The 18,597-nt window shown below is 39.1% G+C and overlaps 1 protein-coding gene across 13 annotated transcripts in view; it reads right to left on the minus strand.

The window, feature by feature from the left end:
- The window catches only part of LOC140725642 (disks large homolog 1), a 472,837-nt gene that overhangs the window by 307,262 nt on the left and 146,978 nt on the right, over positions 1-18,597 (minus strand). For all 13 annotated transcript variants that reach the window (XM_073041383.1, XM_073041368.1, XM_073041380.1 and 10 more), the window contains one exon: positions 8,301-8,465. In XM_073041383.1, coding sequence (XP_072897484.1) covers positions 8,301-8,465 — 165 coding nt within the window. The remainder of the gene's footprint in view (positions 1-8,300; positions 8,466-18,597) is intronic.

An 18,597-nucleotide genomic window follows, 5' to 3' on the forward strand; every position in this document is an offset into this window, starting at 1 on the left:
TGCTCCAAGTGTTTTGTTTAATTTTAGCTTTCTAAACCTTACATATGTTCCCTTTTCCATCTTGACTATATTTACCATTTCTCTCAAAATCCAAGGTTTCTCAACATTCCTTCTTACTGGAACATTCCTGCCTTGTTTCTCTGTGGAGTTGTCTTTAAACACCCTCCACATGTCAGATAGGCTCTTGATTATTGAGGGGTGGGGGGTTAAGGATTACAGGGGGACAAGCAGGAGAATCTCACACTACTTCAGGTACCATGATGTTACACTTCAACCTACTCAGCTCCAGCAAAGAAACACCCCATGTTAGATCTCCTCCAAAAGTGTAAAATTAAATGTTCAGCATTCTTCTCAATTCATTACTTTTTCAATCCCTATCAAGGCATTTCTTGAAAAACATTTCAATGCAGTAATCCAACTACATATTTAGGATGTTTATGGTGTTTTCTATTTACACCATCTCTTTAATAACCTACATGTATGCAAGTTGTCTCCTTGCTCCTATATGCTAGTTACAATACTACTTAAAGGTGCCAATTATTATTTCCAACTCTCCCCCCTCCCATTAAGCAGTATGCAGGTGCTCTACATCATTTAATCAATCGCAATCTGCCACAATTTGATAATGCAGTTCCTTAATCAGCATTCAATATTGTTTTTTTCTTATTTACAAGCCCTGATTATTTATATTGTGATTATGAATTACATTCATGTGGTCCCTGTGAACTTTCATTCCAATAAACTTCACTTCAAATCCACCTGCTGTTTCTCATCATAACAAGCACCTTGCAGACAATTTCACAAGTTACCATGATTACAAGTCTTTTCCATGAAAACTCAAAGGCTATTTAAAAAGCTCTTCAAAGAATCCTCTCTGAATTATCTTTTCCTCAAAAACAGATCAAGCAGAACTAACTGTTTACAAATGGCATCAATTAGCTCAAATGTTTAATTGCTGACTTTTAGCCTGTACAATAGATTTACAACAACCAGATTATAAATTGGCTGTTAATTTCCATGTCAACCTTTTTAAAGTTGCCATCACTTTTCCAATTTCCTAATCGAACCATAATAAACCCCACCCCCCACTCCCCAAAAGTTGTCTGGAAAGCTACTGACAAAGCAGATACAGATTTTCCTTTCTTTGTTCCAGATAATCAGATCAAATACTTCTTAATAATATCTACAAATCTGGCTTTAATCATGACATTTTTCCCCTTAATATTTACAACTATGTCCCAACTTACCTTGTGCCAAGTTCAATTCATTCAATGACCTTTACAATTGTCAATGCCAAAGAGTGACAAGAATAACAAATTACTTCAAGCATAAGCAATTAGTTTTTCACATGACGCTGTTCAATTTAATCTCAGCTGTTTCATTTCGGTAAGACATTATGGGTGTTTTATTTTCACAGTGTCATAAATTTACTTAACAGTCTGTCTCTCTGTTAAGTAAATTTATGTCACTGTAAAAAAGTAGGGATGACAGCAGAACAGTAATGGATTGAGTTTCTAGGAGCATCTCAGGAGGCGCAGGCTAGATATATCCCAAAGACCAAGTAGTATTCTAAAGGGAGGATGATGCAGTCATGGTTGACAAGGGAAGTCAAAGACAGTACAAAAGCAACAGCATATAATACACCAAAAATTTACTGCAAAGTTAGAGGGTTGGGAAGCTTTTCAAAACCAACAGAAGGTAATTAAAAAGCAATAAGGAAAGAAAAGGTGAAATATGAAGAAGCTAAGCTAGCAAATAATATAGACGAGGATACCAAAAGATTTTTCAGAAATATAAATAGTGAGGCAAGAGCGGATATCGGACTGCTGGAAAATGACGACAGTGAGGTAGTAATGGGGGATAAAGAAATAGCGGACGAGTGTAGTACGTATTTTGTGTCAATCTTCACCAGCAGTATGCCAGAAATTCAAGCGTGTCAGAGGGCAGAAGTGAGTGTAGTTGGCATAACTAAGGAGAAGTTGTTTGAGAATTTGAAAAGTCTGAAGGTTAATAGGTCACTTGGACTAGATGGACTATACTCCAGCGATCTGAAAGAGGTACTAAAGAGCATTGATAATGATATGTCAAGAATCACGAGATTCTGGAATGGTTCCGGAGGACCGGAAAACTGCAAATGTCACTCCACTCTTTAAGAGAGGGAGACAGAAGAGAGGAAATTATGGGCCAGTTAGCCTGAATTCAGCTATTGAGAAAATGTTGGAGTCAGTCCATTATAAAGGATATGGTTTTGGGGTATTTGGAGACACATGACAAAATGGCCAAAGTTCGCATGGTTTCCTTCAGTGCAAATCTTACCTGATGAAACTGTTGGAATTCTCTGAGGAAATAACAAACAGGATAGACAAAGGAGAGTCAGTGGATGTTGTCTATTTGGATTTTCAGAAGGTCTTTGACAAGATGCCACACGAGGCTGCTTAACCAGAAAAGAGCCATGGTATTACAGGAAAGATATTAGCATGTATAGAAGACTGAGTGGCAAGAAGCAAAGAGTGGAAATAAAGGGCCTTTTCTGGTTGGCTATCAGTGACTAGTGGTGTTGCAACTGCTTCTTTTCATGTTATATGTCAATGATATGAATGATGGAATTGATTTATTTGTGGGAAATTTTGCAGGTAATATGAAGATAGGAGGAAGTGCAGGTAGTGTTGAGGAAGCAGGGAGTCTACAGAAGGACTTGGACAGATTGGGAGAATGGGCATAGAAGTCACAGATGGAATATATTGGAGGGAAGTGTATAGTCATGCACTTTGGTCCTGATCATTCTGATCCTGTTGTTTGATTATGAAATTGTATAGTAAGGAATCCTATACTGGTTTAAGCTAACATTAGTCCTGATCACTGACAACAGCAGGATATCAATTACATAGTGCATGAGAGGCTAATATGGGAACTGACCAGTATTGATTCAACTGAGGCAGGAAAACAGATGAGAAATAAAATTCAATAACCAGATCTCAGAGATACAAGGTCTGCTCATCACGTGCAAGTTCACACCTTGAGTCACAGATCTGTGGAGTACAGAAATGGTTCCTTCAGCCCAGCGTATCCCATGCTGACTTGTTTGCTCACCTACACGAATCACACGTCTGCACTAAATCAACTGGATCTGATTTCACCATCTCCTCTGTACATTCCAGATATCAACAACTCTGTAAAGACAGTTTTTATTTCCTCATTTCCCCTTTAAAATTCCCGCCTCACACTTTATAACTTGCCCTCTTGTTTTTGATGCCTTTACCATGGGAAGAAAATTCTGACCATCTACCCTATCTGTGTCTCCTATAATTTTATACACCAGTAGCATATCATCCCACAACCTCTTTGCTCCAAAGAAATTTGTCCCAGCCTATACAACCCCCCTCTATAACTAAATTTCTCCCATCCAGGCAACGTACTGGTGAACCTTCTCTGAACTCTCACCAGTACAATAACATCCTGCTACGATGTGATAATTAGAACTGCATGCAATGCTAGCTAGTGCAAACTTGCAACATAACATCCTAACTTTTATATATCCTAACCTCTAAAGGCAAGCATGCCATATAAACTCTTTACCACCCATACTGCCATTTTCAGGGAACTATAGACATTCCTTACCACTTACTGTTTGTGTGGCCTCTGTCGGTTGTGGTCGACCATGGGTACTGTGCCTCTGGTAGTCACTGGTTTGTCGAGCAGCGTCGACTGAGGCTATCGCGGCTGATCCTGGAGCGGCAGGCTCTGCCACAGTTGCTGCATGTGTAGGGTGTTGTGGAATTCACTTCTATGTATATGTCCTACCTTATTTGATTTTACAAAATGCATTATCTGTCACTTGTCAGGATTAAATTCCATTTGTCAATACTCTGTTCAATGTTCCAGATGATCTACATCCCACAGTACGATATTGAAAAGCTATCTTTTTTAAGGCATCTAAACACAGAACATAGAAATCTACAGCACATTACAGGCCCTTCGGCCCACAATGTTGTGCTGACCATGTTACCTACTCTGGAAACTGCCTAGAATTACCCTACCGCATTACTCTCTATTTTTCTAAGCTTCATGTACTGTATCTATCTAAGGATCACTTAAAAGACCCTATTATATCTGCTTCCACCACCATCACCAGCAGTGCATTCCACGCACCCATCACTCTCTGTGTGAAAAACCTGCCCCTGACATCCCCCCTGTACCTACTTCCAAGCAGCCTAAATCTATGCCTCCTTGTGTTAGCCACTTCAGCACTGGGAAAAAGCCCCTGGCTATCCACACAATCAATGCCTCTCATCATCTTATACACCTCTATTAGGTCACCACTCATCCTCCATCGCTCCAAGGAGAAAAGGCGGAGTTCACTCAACCTATTCTCATAAGGCACACTCCCCAATCCAGGCAACATCCTTGTAGATCTCCTCTGCACTCTTTCTATAGTATCCATATCCTCCCAGTGGTGAGGTGACCAGAACTGAACACAGTACTCCATGTGGGGTTTGATAAAAGCATTGGGAAACCCCTCTATGAATCAGTTATTGGTCCTCTGTTAAAAGGAGCAATAACATACGTGAAATATCTGCAGAAGTTCCACTGCAGCTCCAGGATCATTGGTACAGGCAGTCCCCAGGTTACAAACGAGTTCTGTTCCTGAGTCCGTCTTTAAGTCGGATTTGTACGTAAATCAGAACAGGTACATCCGGTATTATTTAGCATCAATTAGTCAAATGTTTGTCTTCGTATATAGTATATATTTTACCTTTCTATGCATATAAAACACTTAAGAAACGTATCTATTTCAATAATAAAACCACTGCGTTGCTTAGTAATAATTGTAGCTTTCATCCGGGCAGGGCCTTTCACATGTTCCATTATTCTCACTTTATCCTTCACCTGTATCCTTTAAAATTGTTCCAATGGTTGACCGACTGTAGCCTAACGCTTTTCCAATGACTGATGGCGTTTCACCTCTTTCCGATTGCTTTACTATTTCCACTTCATTTTCAATTGCGATCATTTTCCATCAACAGAACAGAAAACTGCAAATTCAGCAGCAGCCGCAGGTCCTCTGCTCCCCCAGGTCCTAAAGTCCACCCGCTCTGAGGTTAAATAGGCCAAGTGGGGGGCGGTGCTGACTGGTAAAGGGAGACCAGGGTGAATCTTGCTAAGAAATATTTAAGCCAAATACAAAGTTACACACTCAACACAGTGTTAACGGCAACGACTTAAAATGGCAAACGGCGTCGTGATCTGACTTAAAATGGCGGACGGCATTCTCCTCCCTCCATTCATAAATACAAGTTGTTTGTAAGTCGGACGTTCGTAACTCGGGGACTGCCTGTATTGCCTAAATAGGAACGTACTCAAGTTTACAATAGGCATCTGAAGGTAATTTCACCACTTGGGTAACATCTAAGATTGAATTTCTGCAACTCCCTTCAATTGCAAAGATGCAGCTGGAATCTAATACAATTTCTCCAGCATTCAAGTTGATGACACACTGAAGCTTTGTCAATTTCCTTTCAAAGACTATCCATTGGGGCTATGTTTAACGAATATCTAGTGCGGCTACACTTACTTAATTTCTGGTACAAATTTAGAGGTATTGTTGCTCAAAAAAAAACCCTGATCCATTCAAATTTTCTTCAGATACTTACTCTCAATGTTTAGTTGAGAGTATTGGTCAACATCAACTGAAGTTGTTAACTTTTGACAACTTCATCAACAAGGAAATGATGAACAGCTTGTCCTCAAAAGTTACTTTATGACTTAATTTATATGAGAAAAACAAATCCATTCAGGCTGGTGAAAAGACAATTAATTCTGCTTAGGAAAAACTATCTCAGCAGTTTCTGACTTGTCACAGGAGACTGTAGTATAAAGCAAGTTAAAAGAGCAATTGTCAAGATAAATTTAGCGCTGAAGCAATTACATTTCCAGGAAAGAATATACACAGCAAACTTGAATTTGCAACAGCGTTTAAGAATTTTAAATTATCATATCATCCATAGCACTCGTGATGATTGAACTATGTATCATATTGTCATTCAAATTTGCTTATGATGCCATTTACAGAAGTACACAAATCCACTGAAAAGCAAAAACAAATTAGGCGTACCACAATATTCATCAAAGCTATCTATAAGGTTTTCCTCTTTCCTCGTTTTTGCTATGTATAAGGTTGTTGCTGTTCCTTTTCACGGCTTAGGGCACATCAGGTGGCATTTTTTCCCCATTTCCTAGCATTTGTCTGCTTTTTATGAGCTCAACCCAGCATGGATGGAAAGTGTAAGGAGCTGGCCAGATTCGAACCTGAGACCACTTGCATCGAAGTCTAGTGCTAATGCCACTACACCACATGCTGGGTATGTATAAGGTACTAAGTACAGTTATGTTAACAAGTAAATTCCAAATTATAATTTTCATTAAATGTTTTTCAAGCATCTACAAGTATAATGTAATTTACAGAAATGTTAACTTCTTATTCCTTTTTTAACATTTAAGGTTTAATTAGAGGATAATCTTGTACTTACATAGCATTGGGCAGTGTCAAATACTACCAGAGTGTTTATCTTGAGCAATATGACAATTGTGGCTGTTCAACTTGTGCAAAAATCATATTTGAGAGGAACAAGGTAGCATCATTGTCAGCCATCACATTAATTGTGGTGCAACAGACTGCAATCCAGAGCTAAATATAAACTGCCGGAAAAATTCAATTTAAAGACAGATTTTTCTCCTTCCTTACCTCTCTGTGTGTATTATACACCAGCCATTGCCTTCACACTTCATCCAGCACCATATGTGTGACAGACTCCACTTTCCCATCATCTCTCTCCTCACCCGGTTCTACTTATTACTTGGCAGCCCCTATCTCACCTCTTCCTCTCCCCGCTTTTTAACCAGCACTCAGTCCTGATCCAGGAACTCAACTCCACGTGTCATGCACCTCTTTGCCGAGTTCCTACAGAGATTTGTTTGTTTCTCTTTGCTGTTTGTGTCACAGGGCATTTGTTAAAGAACAACAATGTCAATATCTGCATCTGTAACATGATCTGGGAACAACTGTACCTGTTGTACACACGATGCCTTACAGCTCAAGGCAGTCCAAGAATTTTAAACCCTCAAGAATCACTACCTAATAGTTGACTGGATACTTCAGATCAGAAGTAAAAGAGACATGGATGAATAAATGATCATACACTTAAATGGTCAGAAACTAAAACTGGCAGAGGCAGTTATGTCATGTAAAATGATGAATTAAACTGAAAGGAGGAGGAGGAGGAGGAGGAGGAAGGGGGAAATACATCATGAATAACATGCCCAACCAGTTTTTAAGTCCTCAACACAAGAAACCCGTTGAAAGCATCTGGGTCCAAACGTTAAAATACTCAAATCAACATCATTTGAGTTTTTGATGCTTGGAGCAGGCATCCCATATAATATTAATTTCTAAAGACTCAAGAGGCTGTCAAAACAGATGTTAGAAAAGTGAATTTATAAAAGGATTCAGTGCCTCATCTTGAAAGAAACATGCAGAGGAACTTCAATGAATCTCATTCAAGGATTCAGAATTGCTTTGATCTCCAAACCAGTGGAATTCAAAACATAACTTATTCAATGTCCTGAAGATTAAAAACTGGTTGGTTAACTCTGAATATTACTGCTATACAAGGATATCTATTGTGAACAAAAATATTCTCCTATCTCTTTCAACATTTTTAGAGCTAATCTTTTACATAACTTTCTTTATCACATTGACACAATCTTAAATATCTAGAGTGATAACCAAATCATAAGCTGCTCAGTATCATATTTGATTTCATTGTTCTCTAATTTTGTGGTAATTAACACATGCAACAGCAAAAGTTTTCAAAACCAAACATTAGAATCTCCCACCCAAGACAAAAAAAATTTCAATAGTTGCAGAATTCTGAACATACAAGGCTCCTAGTCTCTTGCTTCAAGAAAAATGTCATGCTTTGAAAGTTCTGCAGTTTCATTACTGCAGCATATGTACGTCCACAGCATCTAGCACACTGCCAGTATTTTCAACGTCACTTCAAGGCATCTGGTACAATAAACCTTTACAAGATGTCAACAATTGATTGTGGAGGTGGTAATCTAACAATAATCTTCTGTAATTAGAGCATAAGTGTATACTATTTCATTAAAAATTAAATTATAAACTAAACATATTTTTGTTATAAAGCTAAAGAATGTTAGTGTGTTAGTGGAGGGTTAAATAACAAACAGCTTCCATAAATAAGTCCCATGTTGTTTGATTGTGGAATCGAGCCTCTTACCTTCATTGGAGATATATGTGACTGAGAAACAAAACCATGAATGTTCTCAATCTGAGAGAGGTTCTTCTCTGACACATGTACAAGCTCTGGGCCTTTCATGTCATTGCTAATCTGCGGAGAGCTGTGTTCTTGTGGAGATGCATCGTCATCTTGATAACGATACTTCTGTAAAACCAGAAGAAACATAGGACATGAGCAAAGATGATGGAAATTTTTTTAATTAATCCAACATATTGTCAAAAGAAAAGTTAAAATCCAGATCATGCTTATACTCTTTGGGCTTACTTAACAAATGTTTAACTTAACGTTCAATGGAACAATTTTACAAAGTATAAATCTCACAGGCAAACACGAGTTTTTTTTTAAACTTGAATTCAGGTTTTAAAAAATCTGCATGAACATCTCCTCTCTCCATAGGTGCTGCCTCACATGCATATTATTTGTATTCTTTTATGAAATGGAAGTTTTAATTATTTTGATCATAATCTATCTTGAAATGGCCACTCCAATGTAGACACAAGTTATAGCTCCCTTTTTAGTGCACCAGCAATGTATTACCACTTCTTTGGCAGGGAAAACAAAAAGTAACAATTGATAAAGGCTTAGCAAACAGCAGATTCTGACTTGCAGCACGTGTGGCAATACTGTCATGGCCCACAGAATTTTTTAACACTAAATTCTTACATACACCAATGTATTTTATTCAAGTTCCATCATCATTCAGAAACCAAGAAAGGAAAAACAACCAGAACATTCACACTGCTTTGCAGCTTACTACTTTACCCAGAGTGAAAGAAGATCAATGTATACACCGGTATGCAAAAGTTTGGGCACCCTGGTCAAAATTTCTGTTACTGTGAATAGCTAAGCGAGTAAAAGATAATCTGATTGCCAAAAGGCAAAGTTAAAGATGACACAATTCTTTAATATTTTAAGATTACTTTTTTATTTCCATCTTTTACACTTTCAAAATAAAAAAGGAAGAGGGCCTGAAGCAAAAGTTTGGGCACCCTGCATGGTCAGGACTTAGTAACACCCCCTTTGGCAAGTATCACAGCTTGTAAATGCTTTCCATAGCCAGTTAAGAGTCTTTCAATTCTTGTTTGGGGGATTTTTGCCCATTCTTTCTCGCAAAAGGCTTCCTAGTTCTGAGAGATTCTCGGGCCTTCTTGCATGCACTGCTCTTTTGAGGTCTATCCACAGATTTTCGATGATGTTTAGGTTGGGGGACTGTGAGGGCCATGGCAAAACCTTCAGCTTGCTCCTCTTGAGGTAGTCCATTGGGGATTTTGAGGTGTGTTTAGGATCATTATCCTGTTGTAGAAGGCATCCTCTTTTCATCTTCAGCTTTTTTGCAAATGGTGTGATGTTTGCTTCCAGAATTTGCTGGTATTTAATTGAATTCATTCTTCCCTCTACCACTGAAGTGTTCCCCATGCTACTGGCTGCAATACAAGCCCAAAGCATGATCAATCCACCCCCGTGCTTAACAGTTGGAGAGGTGTTCTTTTCATGAAATTCTGCACCCTTTTTTCTCCAAACATACCTTTGCTCATTGTGGCCAAAAAGTTCTATTTTAACATCATCAGTCTACGGGACTTGTTTCCAAAATGCATCAAGCTTGTTTAGATGTTCCTTTGCAAATTTCTGATGCTGAATTTTGTGGTGAGGACACAGGAAAGGTTTTCTGATGACTCATATTTGTGCAGGTGTTGCTGCAGGGTAGAACAGTGCACCACCACTCCAGAGTCTGATAAATCTTCCTGAAGGTCCTTTGTAGTTAAACGGGGGTTTTGATTTGCCTTTCTAGAAATCCTATGAGCAGTTCTCTCCGAAAGTTTTCTTGATCTTCCAGACCTCAACTTGACCTCCACCGTTCCTGTTAATTGTCATTTCTTAATTACATTACAAACTGAGGAAACGGCTACCTGAAAACGCTTTGCTATCTTTTTATAAGCCTTCTCCAGCTTTGTGGGCATCATTTAATTTAATTTTCAGAGTGCTAGGCAGCTGCTTAGAGGAGTCCATGGCTGCTGATTGTTGGGACAATGTTTGAGGAGTCAGGGTATTTATAAAGTTTTGAAATTTGCATCACCTGGCCTTTCCTAACAATGACTGTGAACAAGCCATAGCCCTAACAAGCTAATGAAGGTCTGAGACCTTGGTAAAAGTTATCTGAGAGCTCAAACCTCTTGGGGAGGGGGCCCAAACCTTTGCATGGTGCTCCTTTCCCTTTTTTCACTCCAAAATTGTACAAAACAAAAATAATACATAAATCTTGCTTATAATGTTGAAAAGAATGTTTCATCTTTAACTTTCTGACTTTTGAAGATCAGTTCATCTTTTACTCACTGAACAATTCACAGTAACAGAAATTATGACCAGGAGTGGCAAACTTTTGCGTGTGTGTGCGTGTGTGTGTGTGTGCGCGTGTGTGCGCACGTGTGACACACACACACACACACTCACTCACATACAACATATAAAAATAACTCTAATATATAAAAAAGGATCTAGTGCTTTCCTGGCATATATGACAAATAAACTCTTCTTGGGTTCCAGCCAGGTATAGATATCAATTTTAACTGACATCTCGATGACAGGCTCTCCCATCTTCACAGCTTCTCATCCAAACATCAGTTGGTATCGATATCTGACTGGAAGCCCAAGAAGAGTTTAACTGATATATATAAAGAAATAAACAAATACATACCAACACATACATTTTAGAAATAAACAGCATGGAAAAATACTAAATGGTATTCTGTATTTCCTTGATTTACAAATGGTAATTTTAACGCCATGGCTTCTGAGGTACAGCTTCGGGCTAAAAACCAGGTTTTTTTTTTACGTGCCACTTTCCCTGCATTCAGAATTCAAATTTAGTTATCAAACTACATAACGTATATGTCACCATATACTATCTTGAGATTTGTTCTCTTGCAGGTATTTACATGGATAAAAGCAATACAGTAACATTTTAGACAAAAACATACATTAGCAGAAAAAGACTGACAAACACCAATGTGTCAAACTGTGCAAATAAAAACAATACTGAGAGTGAGTTGTAAAGAGTTCTTGAAAGTGAGTTTGTAGATAGTAGAATCAGTTCAGAGAATTGATGGGAAAAGTTCAGAAGCCCGATGGCTGTAAGGTATTAGAGCTCTTAGGTTTTGCTAGCATTAAAGGAGAGGTTGTCAGAATTCAGAATTTATTTAAATCTTACATCCCACAAGGTGAGGGAGTAAAAATCTTTGCGTTACAACTCTGTCGTAACGTACAGACATATGAATTTAAAAGTCTAATGGCTTGTAGAAAGAATCTGTCCCGTAGCTGTTGGTCCTGGCTTTAATGCTGCAGTACCGCTTGCCAGACGGAAGCAGCTGAAACAGTTTATGGTTGGGGTGACCGGCGTCCCCAGTGATCTTCCAGGCCTTCTTTCTGCACCTGCTACTATAAGTGTCCTCAATGGAGGGAAGTTCACGTCTACAGATGCGCTGGTCCATACCACTCTCTGCACTGCCAGTGGTCAAAATTGGTGCAGTTCCTGTACTAGGCAGTGATTCAGCCAGTTAGGTGCCCCTGTAGAAGGTCTTGAGGATTTGGGGACCCATGCCGAAATTCTTCAGACGCCTGAGGTGGAAGAGACGCTGGTGTGCTTTTATTTTGCCACAAAGCCGGTGTCCAGGTGAGATCATCGATGATGTGCGTACCAAGGAACTTGATGTGAAATAGTGTTGTGTTATTGTGGCACCATCCAACCAGATTTTCAAACTCCTTCCTGTATGCCAATTCATCATCACCACTGATTTGGCCAACGATAGTGCTGTCACCAGCAAACTTAAACATGGCATTGGAGATGTACTTAGCCACATAATCATAGGTACAAAGTGAGTATAGCAGGGTGCTAAGTAGCTTTATGCTGATGGTGATAGTGGAGGAGATGCCATTGCCAATTCATTCTAACTGGGGTCTGCAATTGAGGAAACAGAGGATCCAGTTGCGCAGGAAGGTAACGAGGCAGGGTCTTGGAGCTCAGTAATGAATCATGTTAAACATTGTTCTGTAGTCAATGAAGTGAATCCTGACCCATGTATCTTCATTGTCCAGAGCTGAGTAAAATGGCTTCTGCTCTTGGCCTATTGTATTGGTGGACAAATTGCAATGGACCCAAGTCACTCCTCAGGCAGGAGTTGATGTGCTTCATGACCAACCTGTCAAAGCACTTTATCACAGTGGACATAGGTGTTACTGGATGATCGTGCATGAGGCAGGTTACCGCATTTTTTAATGGGAAGCAGTACTGGTATGATTGACGTCTGCTTGAAGTAAATGGGTACCTCAATCTGCCAAACCAAGAGCCTGAAGATGTCCATAAACACTCAAACCAGTTGATTAGTACAAGCCTTCAGTACTCCGCCAGGTATGCCACCTGGGTCAGATGCTTTCCATGTTCTCGCCCTCCTGAAAGATGCTCTTACATTAGCCTCAGAGACAGAAATCACAGGGTCATCAGGGTTCATCAAGGTATCCCCTTGTACTGTCAGTTTAAGTGATCATAACTGCATTGAGCTCATCTGCGAGCAAAAGTTCATTGCCATTTACATTACTCGGTTTGGCTTTGTAGGAGCTGATGGCATTCAAGCCCTGACACGGTTGTCGAGTATCCCATTGTGAATCTTGGTCTCAAATTGCCACTTTGTATGAGAGATGGCCTTTCCAAGATCAATCCTGGACTTGTTGTATTCTCCCAGACTGCCAGTCCTAAATGCCACCAATCTAGCCCTCAGCAGAATGCTAATCTCTTGATTCATCTAGATATTCTGGCTGGGGTTGACTCTGAATGATTTTGTGGGAACACACATGTCCACACTTGTCTTTATAAAGTCCTTGACAACCATGGCATATTCATTCAGGTCCTTTGATAAGTACTCGAACATGGCCCAGACCACCGATTTGGAGCAGTCTCGTAGCCACTTCTCTGCTTCCCATGATCACCTCTTTGTCCTTAGCTCTGTAAGTGTATTATAGGATTTTTACTGCAGTATGTTGCAGCATAGGAATATACTGCAGTGAGACACCTGTAATTCATTTCCCTAGCCTTCCCAGTTTATGAAACTTTGCTTACTGAAATACTTTCCAAGAATGCAACTGTTTTGTACATCAAAAAAAAAACCGGAAAGAAGAGTTTGGACCTGCAGGTATTCACTAGTACAAAAAAGGAACCAGTTTACCTCACCATCAAACGAGACATGAAAACCTTTCTTGAGGAAAATAAAATTTTCATTTTAAAATGTACACTGACACTGCCAGTCCACACTAGCAGTTCCTCCCAAGACAGCTCAATGTCTTCATCTAGATATTTCAGGTACGAACTGCATCAAAATGAGGCTCGAAAGTATTACTTACGCTCCCAATTAAATAACTACTTCCACTGTAAATTTCACAGGACTACATAATGGAAAAAGAATTATTACAATAACTCGAGGACAATAAAATATTAAGAAGCCTTATTAAAAAGGATAAGAAGTACGTCAAAGAGAAAGTGATATGGGCCAATTAGAGGCTAACCATAAAATCCATGAGATGATGATTGATGGTATTAAAAGTTTTACTAATAGATTTTCATATGTCACATGTTCAAATCTAGCATATATTACTAACTACTTTGCTTCCTTTCTCAATGTAATGATTAGAAAATTAATCTCAGGAGTCTCAGTTCAGCTTACAATTAGTCTTTCCCAATGAAGCAATCCATAATTCAACACAAAATATTAAACCAATGACATGGAAATAAAACTCTGCAGATTCTAGAAACATAATAAAAAAAGAAAATGCTGGAAGTAAGGAGACATGGCAGCATCTGTGGAAGGAGAAACAGAGTTAATGTATCAGGTCAAAGACTCTTCAGTTGCACTTTAGAAAACTGAATGGGATGTATCTAGTGCTGAAATCTTGAAGATCACTAGTGATGACATTTCAAAAAGGTTTTCCCTTCATGTTCTGGCTAGGTCTCCAATGGAAACCAACCACTCTACTTCCCACAGCACTTTCCCAGGTAAATGTCAAGATGCAGCACCTAGTCTTTTACCTTCCACCATCTAGTGAGCATAAGGGACCCATATAGTCCTTTCAGATGAAGCAATATTCACTTGTGCCTCTTCCTATCCAGTTTATTGTGTGTTTGATCCACACACTGGGGTCTCCCATACTCAATGGATAAACATTTAAGAGTAAAGTACTTTTCTTCAGCCTGCCAGAATGACTCTGCCCTTCGAGTTGACTGTTACTTTAATTCACCATCTCACTCCCATTTGGAGTCTTCTGCTTGTGACCTCCCGTATTGCTCCAATAAGGTGCAATGCAGCACCCCGGCTTCCATCTGAGCAGTTCTGCTACCGTAAGATTATCTGCAAAATGAACTCAGATTCTCTCTCTCTGGATATTAACCGCTTTATCGACCACTAAGTGATGTATTGAGCATTTCCAACATCTCCATTTGGTTTCAGTTCTGTATCACTATTCAAACCAGCAATTTTCACATTTTCCCGTAACTTTGCCCCCCTTTCTTTCTATACCCTCAATCAATCAAATGGTTTCAGCATATCAATATGACAACCCCACCATCACCCTGTCAGAGATGTTTCCTTTATCCCATTCATCTGCATATGAACCATCCCCACACCTCTCGTCCACCACCTTTGCAATTTAAAATCAATTCAATTTCTAACGTTTCAGTACTAATAAAAACTTTGATCCAAAATATTAACTCGTTACACAGCTATACCTGACCTGCCAGATGTTCCCAGCATTTTCTGATTTTTAAAAATTTGAACAATGACTTCAAAACTATAAGGATTTCAAGTATAAAAAAAACTGGAGTGCGCCGGAGATAAAGGCACACTGAGGAATTTAAAGTTTGCAACTACTTGGCATCCGGGTAATGTTGTCCATAGGGATAAGGAACAGACCAATATTTCAAACACAGCACAAATACACTTTGCATTTGGCACATAATCAAGGGCATGGATTTAATTTCCTTAGCTTTGTAGAAAAATAATGCAAGAGAAAAACAAAATTACAACAAAGCAAACAAGAGCATGCTTCCTTTTGCAATCTTTAAAGGACCCTTTCCCAAAAGTCATCTGTGTGCACCACTTATTTCTTATGAATTTTGTAGATGGCAATTTATTCCCCAGTTATCCAGAAAGGTGAACAAAAACTTGGTTAGATGAGCTCAAAACTTCAAAAAGGTAATCATATTACTGTATCACCTTGCAGCAAAACCTGCCTAATTTAGTATCAAGCATGACCAATGGGTTTGGTTTGAATATAAAAATTAGAAGCAGGTCCTTCAGATGTGAACCTCCATTTAATGATGCTAATCTGACTGCAACCTCTACTCCCTGGTAACTGGCCACCCAGCTGATTATTAGGAATATCTCTACTTTAAATATACTGGAAGCCCTTAAGACCCTGGGAAGAAGGGAATTCCGCCCTCAAAAAAAAATTCACCTGATCCCCATCTAAAATAATCAAATTTATATTATTTAAACATTTTAAAAACCATGGCTCCCAAGTCCTAGATTCTCCAACAGATGGAAATATTCGCTCCACATCCAATATGTCAAGAGCCCTTAAGAATTTTACAGTTCAATCAAATAACCAACACTTTAAACTCAATCTATCCAGCCTTGCCTTGTGAGGATATCTGTTCCAGACATTAGATTTTTTAAGATCTTCTGAATTTTTCAATATATTGACATCCTTCCTTAACTACAAAGGCCAATATGTACATAGATGCCTGGTACAATTAAGCAAACTTTCCTACTTTTGCCATGGGATGGCACAATGGTGCAGCTAGTACAGCCAGTACCTCACAGTGCCAAATAACCAGGTTCAAACCTGACCTCTGGCATTATCTGTGCACATTCTTCCTGTGGCCTTGGCACAACTCTCCCACATAAACCCCTCCTCTCGCGATTTCATTAACATCCAAAGAAACTGCCAAAAATATTCTAAGTGGCTAAGACTCCACAAGTCAAATGGGTAGCAAAATTCAGAGTCACTTCTAAATGGTAAAGGAATTTCAGAATTAGAATTAGTAACACTGGCATATATCGTGAAATATGATGTTAGTGGCAGCAGTACATTGTAATACATAATTTTAAAAAAGCAATTACCCCTCCATATGAGGCGGTGATGCAACCAGTTAGAATGCTTTCTACAGTACATCGAGAGTGTTTGGTGACATACATAGTCTCCTCAAACTCCCAATGAAATATATCAGCTGCTGTGCCTTCTCTGTAATTATATCAATATGTTGGCCTGGGATAGATCCTCAAAGACGATGACACCCAGGAACTTGAAACTGATCACCCTTTCCACCGCTGATCCCTCAATGAGGACTGGTGCGCGTTCCCTCGACTTCTCCTTCCTGAAGTCCACAATCAATTCCTTGATCTTACTGGCGTTGAGTGCACAACTGTTGTCGTAATGCCACTCAACCAGGTACTCTATCTCACTCTAGTAAGCCTTGTCACCATCTGAAATTCTGCCAACAATAGTTGTGTCCTCAGCAAATTGATAGATGCCGTTTGACCTGAGCACAGTCATGGGCGTAGAGTAGGGTGGTGGGCTAAGCACGCATCCTTGAGGTACGCCAAGGTCCATTGTCAGTGAGGAGATGATATTTCTGTTCTGCACTGACTGTTGTCTCCTGATGAGGACGTCAAGGAGCCAGTTGCAGAGGGAGGTACAGATGCCCAAGGTTTAGACCTTGTTGATTAGTACAGAGATTAAGATGATGTTGAACAGTGAACTGTAATCAGTAAACAGCAGCTGATATAGGTATTACTCTTCTCTATCCTAGATAACAAAACACCTAATTTGAATCTATGATTCCTGATTCTGGACACCACAGTCAGAGACACATCAATTACACATACCTAGTCAAGTCCTGTAAGAACTTTGTGTATTTCAAAATCTCCGACACCCCCACCATACTCCCATATTATTCTCAACTCATGCATCATTTCTCACTTATCACATCTACCATCCAAAGAACAAATCTGGTCACAAAAATACGACTACAGATGCTGTGGATCAAAGAATATGTACACAACGCTGGAAGAACTCAGCGGGTCAGGCAGCATCCGTGAGAAAAGAGTAGCCAACGTTTTGGGCCGAAACCCTTCACCCTTGTTAAATTCTCTCTTGTGCAAAGTTTCCATTTCTTGGGGAAGAGAGACTGGACCTATACATAATTCATATGCAGTCTTGCTAGGGCTTTACATTTTGCAGCAAAATGTCTACTCTTACATTGAAAGGAACATTAAAGTCAACATGTTATCAGTGTTATAAATACCTTATTCAACCTTCAAAGATGTACGTATGTGGACGTCTAGGTCCCTCTATTAGAAAAAAAAATCAGCTTCCAATTTTTCTCCTGGAGGATTACTTCAAATTTTTCCATGTTATATTCAATTGAGCTTGTCCTTTCCCATTCACAACCTATCTATATCATTAGTAAAATTCTCCATCACCGCCACAGAAACACTGCAATCCAGCTTGTTTTTATTAATAGGCTTGGACATATTATACTTGATCTCTTCATCCAAATAACTGACAGAGACTGAATAGCTGAAACCCTAGCAGAAATCTCTATAGCACTCCCACTAGTCACAACATCGCAAACTGAAAATGACTTGTTTGATTTTGTATTCTGTCTGAGAAATAACCCTCAAACCATGACAGGCTATTCTTATGTGGCATCTTAAAGGCCTTATTGCTACTCTTAATTAAAACAGACAAAAACAATCCAATAGAACTGTTAAATATAATTCTCATATCATAAACACATCTTGACTTTGCCCAATGTTACACTTAATTTCAAAGCAGCTGGTTTCCACTTAATAGATTTTACCATTTTCCCTAACTATTAGCCAGACTGAGAGCTGAATATTCATCAGCTATGGAAATTTAGGAAACACGGGCAGAGTTATCGTGCTACTAATTAGAGGTGAGATTAGTTTAGTAGCGAGGAATGACCTTGGCTCAGTGGGCCACAATGCAAAATTAGAATGAGCCTAGGGGATTAACAATAGCTAAAGACAAAAAAAATATGACACCAAATAATAGTTGTAATATTGAACATGACATATTAGGAAATTAGAAGTACATAAAAATGGAAAAATACAATACTTATGGGAGTTGGAAAGTTTCAATCAACATATAGAGTGGTCAATTTGAATCGGCAGTAATAAGGTATGTTTGCATGATGATTTTCTCGGGTTAT

The sequence above is a fragment of the Hemitrygon akajei genome, chromosome 3 (assembly GCF_048418815.1).
Source record: "Hemitrygon akajei chromosome 3, sHemAka1.3, whole genome shotgun sequence".
NCBI lineage: Eukaryota > Metazoa > Chordata > Chondrichthyes > Myliobatiformes > Dasyatidae > Hemitrygon > Hemitrygon akajei.